Source organism: Rhinolophus sinicus, linkage group LG07, assembly GCF_036562045.2.
Source record: "Rhinolophus sinicus isolate RSC01 linkage group LG07, ASM3656204v1, whole genome shotgun sequence".
NCBI classification, from domain to species: Eukaryota; Metazoa; Chordata; class Mammalia; order Chiroptera; family Rhinolophidae; genus Rhinolophus; species Rhinolophus sinicus.
Window position 1 is genome coordinate 25,989,794 of NC_133757.1, and position 11,378 is coordinate 26,001,171.

General features: G+C 45.6%; 1 protein-coding gene across 1 annotated transcript; it reads right to left on the bottom strand.

Annotated features, from left to right (window-relative positions):
• Positions 1-2,440: 2,440 nt before the first annotated feature.
• PGAM1 (phosphoglycerate mutase 1) lies at positions 2,441-10,245 on the bottom strand. Its single transcript, XM_019724798.2, has 4 exons — positions 9,990-10,245; positions 5,965-6,239; positions 5,238-5,418; positions 2,441-3,501 (listed from the first exon to the last, which is right to left on the bottom strand). Exons 1-4 carry the CDS (start codon positions 10,126-10,128, stop codon positions 3,332-3,334), a joined length of 765 nt encoding a protein of 254 aa, XP_019580357.1. The 5' UTR covers positions 10,129-10,245; the 3' UTR covers positions 2,441-3,331.
• Between the last annotated feature and the right edge of the window lie 1,133 nt (positions 10,246-11,378).

Here is an 11,378-nt window from a genome sequence, read left to right on the forward strand (position 1 = left end):
CTGCCGAGTGCCATCCAACAAGAAGTCAGGGATCTTCAATACAGGAAGCTGTGCATCGACCCTTAATAAGTGTTGACAAGTCTAAACTTGTTCGGTGCAGTCAGTGGGGTGTGAGCTACAGTTGAGGGAAGGTGTGTTTTAAAGTGTGCCATAAATCATCCTCCACCATGACAGCACTCTGTATCACAGATTGCTCCTGGTAGGGCAATTTCTGTCAAATAAAAACATTATGGTGGGTCCTTATCCACCTTATTCACCGGATCTGGCACCGTGCGACTTCTGGCTTTTCCCCAGTCAAAATGATTCAGGACATCAAGGCAGCCATGACAGCACAACTAAAGACCTTCACCAAAGAGGACTTTCAGAACTGCTTCAGCAAGTGGCAAGAATGATGGGATGAGTGTGTTCAAAGCGAGAGGGTATATTTTGAGGGGGATTAATGGCAGTGTGTCTTTTACTGTAATTAATTTTTTTTTTATTTAAACATTCACTGTTTTGTTTGATCACACCTCATAATTTCAGACAGTAATTTTAAAATACTATCTTAAAGAAGAGCATTTGAAATAGATTATAGCCTTCTCTGATCTGCAAAACAGGCTAGGTATTCTCATCCTTAACATCTGATAGTATATTACAAGTTCGTTGTGGGCCTGCCTCCCTACTAACTTGAGCTTTTAGGGCAGGATTCTCTTATCTATCTCTGAATCTCCAGTTCCTGGTACTGTGACTAATACATAGCAAATGCTCAATAAAAATTGTTTCAAGTATACTCAGAGCTGACTGCACAGCTGTGCCCAGTGATGTTTAGTGATAGTGGTATTTGCTAATCTGAAATTGGTTTTAGAAACAAAGAGGATATTCTTTCTGTGCCTTGGAATAGCGCTTCTCAGCCTGGGTTAGGACTTCAAAATTGCCTATAAAGCGTTAAAGGAAGGGCAGGGGGAGCACTTCCCTAGCTCTAATCCTGAATCCCATGGGTGAAGCGAGAGCAGATGGTTAGGTTTTTTCCCCAGCTCTACCGTTTCCCCAAAAAGACCTAGCCGGACCATCAGCTCTACTGCGTCTTTTGGAGCAAAAATTAATATAAGACCGGTTCTTACATGTATTATTATATTTTATATTATACTTGGTCTTATATAAGACCCGGTCTTATTTTAATATAATACCGGGTCTTATATTAATTGTTGCTCCAAAAGACGCAGTAGAGCTGATGGTCCGGCTGTCTTATTTCCGGGGAAACAAGGCCCGGCTGATTCTGAAGTGCTATCCTGGCTAAGCACTGTCGCTGAGGGACAGTTATTGGCCTCCTAGTGGTAATGGTGAGTGTTGCTGGCTTTGTTATTTTCCTGCCCATCCGGCAGTTCTAGTCAGAACCTCTAAGTTGAAAGGAATGGAGACTGGTGTAAACTCAAGAGATGTTCAGACATAGAGTAATATTAATCCAACCTGATCTAGTCTGACTTGGGTCAAGAGCACTTGCTCAGACAAAATGACCAACTTGGTCTAAGATTCAGTCCAGGCTAAGTAAAGTCGCATCCTGACACCAGGCTGTTGGTGAGTTAAATTACCAAGGTTTTCCTAGGGTTACTGTGCAGGTCAAATGAAAACTAAACATGGAAAGCAAGGTGTTTGAAAGTATTAACGTTTAGAATAAGGACCTTGATTTAGTTGAACTAATGTCCTTCATTAGGGTTTCTGTATTTAACAGTGTACCTTCTGGCAAGTTTCTACATCTCTTTTGGCCGGTTTCCTTTTCTGTAAACTGAGGATACCTGCTCTTTCAGGGTTGTCGGGACTAGAGATTTTTGTAGTGTGCCTCACCCAATGGCTGGCACAGGGAAGCTTCGTAAGAGCTTAACAGATATTACTTCTTCCTAGGAGAAAGGCCTTATAGGCTTTCTCATGTTCCAATGACCTTTTCAGACCTTAGAGAAAAGGTAAACGACTAATGCCCCTTCCAATTGTGTATATAGTGGAATTACACTCCCTTCCTCCTGGATCAAGTCATTTTATGAGTAATGTGTAATTTTTTTAGGATGTTGACTAACAGGGATAAAACTTTAGGGGCCAAAAAAGAAAGGTGTGAATCAAATCTGTAATAGAAAAGGATTGGCTTTTTAAAAAATCTGGTCAAGCCTTTACCTTACTCTAAATCTAAAGATGGCATTGTAGTTTCAGAATTGGATTTTCCAGTTGAGGGGTATCCAGTAACCAGCAGCACTGAGCAAGAGCTGTAGAGGCAACAGGAATAGAGAGCTCAGCCAGAAGACCTGCCTACCCCCACCCTCAGCTCTCCAACCTGAGCTGGAAAACCAGGTTGTGTAAAATTGTGCGTATAGTCCTGAAGCTCTTAATAGAAGAATTTGGGTAATGAGAGACATTTCTGGGTGAATGTTCGAGATGATTTCCTCAGACAAGAGATACTACACGTCACAGAGAATATTGCACATCACTCCTTTATTATACTGATCAGGAAAAAAGATTTAGTAGTTATGCTCAGAATGCATACTGGGCCCCAGTGGCAGGGCCAAGCAACTGGAATGTGATTCCGAAATCAGACACAGTGAAAGACACTCAGACATGATCAAGAGACTTCACTGCCACAAAACAGTAAGGCAGGGGAGGGATTCTAAAACACACAGCAGGATGAACTCCTAAAGCTTACAAGTCAAGGAGCTTATCCCACAGTGGTGTGAGGAATGGCTTATTTTGTGGTGACCACATGTGGGAATATCTCAACTGCCACTAGAAACCCCAGAAGGCTTTTTGTTTTGTATCATATATATATACTTTTTTTTTTAAGAAAATGTAACACGTAAACATTCTGGACTGATCCGTCTTCTGAAGCCAGGTATTCCGGGATCAGGGAGGAACTACTTTGTCTGAATCACCATGCATTCATCTTCCACTGGAATGATTGGAGCCCCCAGGCACCTGATTATAGACAGTACAGGTCTGGCTCCTGGGAACACAAACTGGCTCTTGCGTCCTCACTGCTCACACCTTAGCATCGCTCCTCCCTATACCCTACTCAAGCAGGTCCTTAGTAATAAACCCGAGTTACATACTTGCAGCTTTCGTGGATACGAGTCTTCCCTTGGCCTAACTGAGGACCTGTGCCCCAGAGATGCTATTCTGACTACACTGTGTGAGGGAGTGGGTGCAACAGACAAAATAGCTATAGCTAAAACAAAGTTGGGAGCCACTGGTCCCCATCTGCAGCTACAACTTCAGATGTCTACAGATGTGGTCAGTGTGACATGTGCAGAGGAGAGATGCGGAGGAATAGGACGGGCAGGGAGGGTATCCTTGGGGGAGTCGTCTGCCTGCTTCACTTCTTGGCCTTGCCTTGGGCAGCCACAGCCTCCATAGCTTTACGCACAGTCTCTTCATCCCCCAGGAACTGCATGGGCTTGATGGGCTTCAAGTTCTTGTCCAATTCATAGACAATGGGAATACCAGTTGGCAGGTTCAGCTCCATGATCGCCTCTTCAGAGAGACCTGAAGAGAGCACCACCATGATCAGCCCAGCAAGACCTGGCTCCCCATCACCCCTCCAGGCTTACTATTCATCCCCAGGTGACAAAGGGCTTCGGTAGGAATTGAAACAACACACCCTTTCTGACACTTGTAATAACAGTAATCATCTACATTATAGATCAGTCACCCAAGGAGTTCCCCCACTACTGACTTCTCAGCCACTGAAAAGCAAGAAAAAGGTATGAAAGCTGTGTACTGCAGATACGAGGTGTGATCAAAGATACAGTGAATGTTTAAATAAAAAATTTATTCGAGTAGAAGACACATTGCCATTAATCCCCCTCAAAATACTCCCTCTCACTTCGAAAATGCTTATCCCATCATTCTTGCCACTTTCTGAAGCAGTTCTGAAGTCCTCTTTCATGTGTGTTTAGTTGTGCTGTCTTGGCTGCCTTGATGTCCTGAATCGATTCAATATGTTTTCCTTTCATGGTGATTTGACTGGGGAAGAGCCAGAAGTCACAAGATGCCAGATGCCACAAATAAGGTGGATGAGGACACATCTCAATGTTTTTATTTGACAGAAAATGCCATACTGGAAGCAATGTGTGACATGGAGGGTGTGGGGACAGAGCCCCAGAAAGCAGTTTCCAGGCTCTTGGCCTCACATAGACAGGTGCTGGCTCAGGTAGTAAATGGCCATCAACTGTGATTGGATGGCCATCAGCTGTGGCTAGTTGCTGTAACCAGTGAGCCATTGGCCAGTAATATAACTGCTGTGGCTACACTAGTAAAAAATCGGGGCCAGCAAGAAGATGGTGGCTGAGCCTGCAAGCGGAATGAGGGTTGAGAATTGTGTGGCTCCTGTTTCCTGTTTCTCCAACCCAGCCACCAGTGAGAATATAGTGGTATGACTCCCCTATCTATGGCTCCGTGAGTGTTCCTTTTTGGCTTCACCGTATCCTGCGTTCTTGTGCGGGAAACGGGAGCAGAGACCCCACAGGCCGCCCTGCACATGGCATAGTTGGCAGGATCCCCCGCACGACAGAGGGTTTTCATGATGGAGGATGAAGTAAGGACACTCATGAAAGAGGACTTCTAGAACTGCTTCAGAAAGTGGCAAGAACGATATAAGTGTGTTCCCAGCGAGGGGGAGTATTTTGAGGGGGATTAATGGCAGTGTGTCTTTTACTGTAATACATTTTTTTATTTAAACATTCACCGTATCTTTTGATCACATCTTGTATCTTCCCAAAGTGGGATCCAGAAGCCCACACTAAAGCAGGACTTACTTACACACATCTCAGATGTCCTGTGTAGTCCATCCAGCCTGCCAAAAATCAGCACAGCTGAGGCTCTAAGCCCTTAGGTGGAACAATTTAAGATGCAAATTGAGATTCATGTGTGAAGTTGTCCCAGGTTGTGATTGAGGAGGATTTCATCAGCAGTTTCAACTGGCAATCCTGGGTGAGAAGTGGGCATCTCAAACTAACATGTATCTGAATCACCTGGGTGAGGGATGCACCTTCTGAATCAGGTCTGAAGTGGGACCTGAGGTTCTGCACGTATGACAAGCAACCGGGGGGTCTGGCTGCCTCTGCTTCTGCAGAAGACACTTTTGAGAAACAAAAGTAGAGGGTGTGTTTCTACTAGGAATCAATCCAGACCGCCTCTAAGGCTATTACTAAGTAATTAAATCCCTGATTAGTGGCTGTTCTTTCTCCCTCCTTGAGGGCCCCTCTGAAAAATGTACATACCCTCCAGATGCTTGACAATGCCCCGAAGGCTGTTGCCATGGGCTGCAATCAGTACCCGTTTCCCCTCCTTGATCTGGGGAACTATTTCTTCATTCCAAAAGGGCAGAGCTCTGGCGATAGTGTCCTTCAGACTCTCACAGGAGGGTAGCTGATCTTCAGTGAGGTCTGCATACCTGCGATCCTAAAAACAACAGAAAATCCAAGCTTACCAGTTACTAGCAGTTGCATTCTGCCCATTCATCCCCTAAGGGGTCAAAGTGATGGGTAAAGCTGTCTCCCCAGGGCACAGAATGCAGCTGAGAGCTGGGGAAAAGGGATAATTATTATCCTACCCCCCTCCCCCATTACCCACTACTGGGAAGATTAGTAACAGTTCAAAAGAAACGTAACTTAGAAAAGGAGGGAAGAAAGGTAAGCTACAAGGCTCTTCCCAGTTCACTTTATCTTGCAATTGGCTTAGGAAGGCCCCATGGCTATAGATGGTTTTATAAAATATGGCAGTAGGAATATAAAAAAGGATATATAAATTGTTTTTAGATAAACAAACGATCAACTAAATCTTTTAACAAACGAGGGCCATTCCTTGGAGAAGGGAGATCACAACTATTTTATCATAAATTATAAATTCAATGGGACTAGGCAGACACTGATAAAATCTAAAGAGTGAGGCCCAGATTCCAATCCCCTGGTCCTGGGTGGAGGGAGCCAAATCTCGGCTTGTCCGTACCTTGCTGATGTTGCTGTAGAAGGGATGGTCGGGCTCCATCGGAGGTGGTGGGATGTCATAGGAGCGCCTCCAGATCTTCACCTGGGCCTCGCCATGCTTGGCAGCAGTTTCTGCTTTGTTAAGGCCGGTCAGACCCCCATAGTGCCGCTCGTTGAGGCGCCAAGTCCTCACTACTGGCAGCCACATTTGGTCAATGGCATCCAGTACCGTCCAAAGGGTCCGAATTGCTCTCTTCTGCACTGAGGTGAAGCAGATGTCAAACTCATAGCCAGCATCTGGAAATTGTAAGTTCAAAGTGATCAGCTAATGGAAGTCCACTCTGGAGCCAGAATTTTCTTACATATGTATTTGTACAGGTGTCCAAATGAAAATTATGTGGCTAAATGTTTAATTTTGTATATGCTAGCAGGAAAAACAATGCTCTGCCTTCAGGGAAGAGAAAACCCGTTGGCTTGTTCCAGTTGACAGCTACCTCCCAGTGGTTCCCCAATAATGCACTGAACCCAAGTCCTACACGTCCTGTCAACTAGCTAACCTGCCCTCTGTGCTGCTTATCCTAACCCCCAGAATGCTGGGCTTAATGAAGCACATTTTAAGAATTTATTTCTGCTACAATTCTTTCAAGAAAAGGATCCTAAAAACTTGGAATCTCTTAATAAATAATAATTGCTAGTATTTACAGAGGGCTTACCATCTGTCAGGCACTGGACTAAATACTTTGTATGTTTTATTTTGTCTTCATAACAATCTTATGAAGTTACAATCCTTACAATCTATCTTACCAGGTGAGAAAAATAAAGACTAGAGGAGTTAAACAAATTATGCAAGGTCACAGCTATTACCTCAGAGGGATAAAAACCCCGGCTGTGTGACTCCAAAATCCAACTCATGGCCACCATCTCGAGCTACCTCTGTATTTTCCTAAACCCTAAGAATCCTGATGTTTGTACTTTAGTTAGAACTGTCACTTTTGATTGATAATTACTAATATATTTCCTTCCTCTCTAACCTCTGGTATAGGCGAAATGGGATTTTGAACTCCCGACAATCAGGACACTGCACGAGCTTCTAGGGAATGCTGATAAAACTTCCGTTTGTTGCGTGAAATTATATTTTCACTATTGAGTGTGGAAGTCACATCACAATCTTCATCTATAGTTCCTCTCTGCTGTAGTCAAAGTGCCAGCCTATTCCTGAGTACTCTCAGAGGAATATGAATATATACCGGGGGTGCCAAAAAAATGCATACAAGTAGACACTTTGATCGATATTGCTCAAGCAGTAGTTCGCCGTAATCAGAAGTGTCTGGACGCTGATGGGAACCACTTTGAGCACCTCTTGTAATTGCAGAAGTCAAACGTGACTTGTATTCATCTTTTGTTATCAGTATATATTGAGTATTACAATTTAATAGTTTTTTTCCTTTCTTAAAATGTGTATACATTTTTTTGGCACCCTCTGTATATATCTAGGCTAACTGTTAAACCAAGTTTAGGAGAAGCCACTCACGGGAGAGAGCACATACTGTGCACTGTCTGAATTATCTGATTCGTTTATAAACGAATCTCTCCTCCAGTAGTTACTGACTGGCAGTCCAGAGCTGTGTTGGCCCAACCAGTAGGTTACAGAGGTTAATCTTACTTCATGTTTCATGAAAGGTTATTCTCTATAGAACTGTACACCTGAAATCTATGTAACTTTACTAACAATTGTCACCCCAGTAAACTTTAATTAAAAAAAGAAAAATTATTCTCCCTCCCACTCTAAGGGGGAGACGGCCCTTTCCTTATGTAATGGGTCAGGAAAAACAGTCCTGTTTTCCTCCATGAGGCTACAAGGCCCTCTTTGAAACTCAGCACTTTCCTGGGTATTGCCTCATATTGAGGTTGCCAATAGTCATTAATAAAATGTGAAGTGAATTATCCTGCCAGTCATTCAATTGAAAGTGAGGCCAGTAAGAACTATACTGATGCAGGAAGGGAGGATTAACCACTAGGAAAGCAGCACCACCCACGAGGGAAAAGATGACAGATCTCATCACTAAGCCTTAGGACAAGTGCTGGTAGATGTGGCTACCGTCTCCTCCCTAACCTTAAGGGAAGGAAAGGCGCCCAATAAAAGGCTGAGTCACTGGGAAGCAACTACCCATAGTGCAAGCTTCAGCACCCATGCTGAAAAGCTAATGGTGTTACATTGCAATTATTTCCACTTGGAATGGAATGCACAAAGTGGATACACAAGTAGGTCCCCAAGTAGAAAAGCAGTTCCCCTTAGGATTCTTGACAGAAACCTCTGAAGCCTCTTCACTTAACTTGCCCATCAAGCAAAAGCATAGTCTAGGGCACTCCCAGGGATGGGGTGATGGTGTGGTACGGACTCCATCCTCCCCAGGAGTAAATTACACGGGAAACTAGATTCTCACTCCCTTCCTCCTGAAATCATATTCAAGAGTCTATAAACCCCACTATCACTTAAGCCCTGGTAAGTTTATTTATTTTAGGTCTTTTATATTATTAGATTACTCACAATGGTCTTCATCATTCAGAGTTTTTGCTTTTAGTCTCAGTTTTGATATAATCATCTGTGATGCCCATAAGGGATATTAAGATTTCAAATGGGATTTTAAAAAACTAATGCTACCAATATTTACTTAGAAACTGAAATAGGGTCTGTTATTTTAGGAGAGCTTATAAGTTTAGCCATTTGACCAGTCTTATAGAATAGCTACAATTTCTTTGTCCTGGGCTAATCGTCAGCAAACCACCCAGACCCATACAGTTCTTCCTGCCAGGCAGCAGGAGAGCAAATGGCCTCCTTTACCAGCCCCTTTCCTTTCCCTGCTCTCCTAAACAGTATGAGGTCACACGAGGCCATCCCAAAGCATCCACACACTCCTGCTGCAAGATTACATTTCCCAGGCTTTCCAAGCCTTTGCTTCATTTCAAGAGGATCTACAGTTAAGGCAAGAAGCCAGAGAGAGCAACCTGGAGCCAAATACTGTTCCACATCAACCAGGCATCAGTGACCCTTTTAAATGACTGTTTCTTTGTCCAGAGGTTAAAAGGGAGCAAGGCCAGACCTACACAAATCATCGGGGGGGGGGGGGGGAGCACCTCTTCAGTCCAAAGATTCTTTGACTCGCTGGCAGCAGGAATGCACCCTTATTAGGATTCCAAAATCAGAGATATCTGTCTGCCAGAGCGGGCAACCCTGCTTAGGCAAGCTTATCTCACTGCCACTTCCACCTTTGCCCAGCGTCCTTGGCCAGCAGCCTACCAGTTCTTCACATCTACCCTTTATTCAACCCCAAAATTGAGGCCAGAGCACTGGACTAGGCATAAGGAAATATGACCTTGCATAAGTCATCTTTCCAATCCTCGCTTTCCCAACTACAAAAGGACCAGGGAGGGATGGGAAGGAGAGGCATAAAATCTATACTTTATGGGTCGTGGAGAGGATCAAATCATTCATTCATTCATTCAATTACATTTGCGGATGCATTTGGGCACAGGATTTGTGGAACGCTGCTGAGCATCCAAGGCCTACACAAGCACGTGGATTTCTTGGTATCTAGGTGCCTGCTGAGCCCCCCTCCCCCCGAGCACCACGTCACTCCCCCCACAGCGGGGGTAAACGTGTGACCTGCCTCTTCAAGAGGATCCACAGCAGCCCCTTGAAAAGGCTTCGTTACAGCGACTGGGAGACACCAGGCATCCAGTTTAACAAGTCCCAGAATTATACTAAATGCTCAGACTAGAAAGAGAATTTCACAAGGCGGTGTGGAGAGCGCAATGGGCTGCGGGTCCACTTCCTGGCGCAGACCCTCACACCCTACTGGGTGACCTTGAGCAAATCGATTCCCCACCCTGGGCCCATTTTCTCATTTGCCAAATAAACTGCTGTAGAGATGAAGCCCAAGGTCTCGGACCTCTCCCGGAGTGCGCGGGGGCGAGAGAGGCGGCCCTGATCAAGCGGTGCCCGTCGGGAACTCCGCACCCCCACCCACAGCCCGGCCCGCTCCGCACCTCGCAGCGCCTGCCCGCCGCGCTTCGCCTCCTCGTGCCCTGCCGGGCTCAGGTCGGCGTCGTACCAGCCGCTGAAGCGGTTTTCCAGGTTCCACGCGCTCTCGCCGTGCCGGATCAGCACCAGTTTGTAGGCAGCCATGGCGGCGGCTCGGAGTGCGGTGCAGACTGGGGCTCGCCGAGATTCCGGAGTAGCAGCCCGGCCCCCGGCCGCGCCTGCGCGATCGCGCCCCACCGCCCGGCTCCGACGCACTTGCTCTGCTTAAATCTTTCCACTCGCTGGAGGCCGCCCTCTGCCCGCTGAGTGTGCGCATGCGCCCCGTGCGGGCGCTGCGGCCGCGGCGGGAAGGGGGAGAGTTCCCGTACGCCAGGGCGCATGCGGCCTCCACTGATGGCCCCGCGTCCTCCGCGGCCGTCACGGAGCGCACGTAAGCGCCCAGGCCGGCGGGACCTTTGGACCGCGGCCGGTAGTGCGTGCTGGCCCCGTGACTGTTCGAGGGCAAGCCTGTTCTCCTAGTATAGCTGTCATTCATGTCATTCATTGCAATAAAATGGCCCTTACCGTTTGAACCGCAGTTAGCTTTGCCAGGTCTCTTACCCATCCGTACACAGAATTTCATGCACACAGCTGTGTTCGAATCCTTACGCTTTCATTTTATGTGCTTTGTATTTGGGCAGTTATTGTAATCTCATCCACCCTTATCTGTAAATGGACATCACAAATACTTAGCTGAAGCCTATCTACCTGGAAGATGTTCAGTAAAACGTTGTAATTTGCTATCATTTCAGTAGACACTGATCTATTTTACACATAAGGTAACTGGCTGACTGCTGGTTCCAAAGCCATGCTCTTTAACGCAAAGCTGTTTATCCCCACATCTGCTAGTCTCACAGCCTTTAGTCAGTGCCTCGTGGGCCTCCAACAGAGAAACAAAGCCTAGGCCCCTTCAAACATTCCAGAAAGAAGAGTCACAGCCTGTTCCTCCCCTACACCCAATCAGTAGTTTAAATATGTGCTTATCTGGACAGCTCTCTGCTAATCATGCCACTCTCCCGTTGTATTTCAATCTAGCCACTTAGAGGAGTCAGGCAGTGGGCTAGATCCAAGATGGATTGAATGTGTTTTCTGCCCTTCACAGCAGGTGGAGTTCGAATAAGATGCACATGTAAGTAGCTAACAATGAAACTGTACTGTATGCTATATTTTGACAGAGATTCTAGAAAAGTTTTTAACATGCACTCATGAAGCAACTACTAAGTGCCAAGCAGTGTTGTAAGTGCATTACAAGTGTTAACTCATTTAGTCTTTATATCCTCATAATGATCCTTTGAGGCAGGTACTATCGTTTCCTCATTACTGATGAGGAAACTGAGAGATGAGGTAATTTGTTC

What these genes read in the sequence shown, in the direction of transcription:
- PGAM1 (XM_019724798.2), bottom strand. Translation starts at nt 10,128, where the DNA reads ATGGCTGCCTACAAACTGGTGCTGATCCGGCACGGCGAGAGCGCGTGG. An exon ending in CGGCGGGCAGGCGCTGCGAG is followed by an intron (nt 6,240 to 9,989) that starts GTGCGGAGCGGG and finishes TACAATTTCCAG; the next exon opens with ATGCTGGCTATGAGTTTGAC. An exon ending in TCTACAGCAACATCAGCAAG is followed by an intron (nt 5,419 to 5,964) that starts GTACGGACAAGC and finishes TGTTGTTTTTAG; the next exon opens with GATCGCAGGTATGCAGACCT.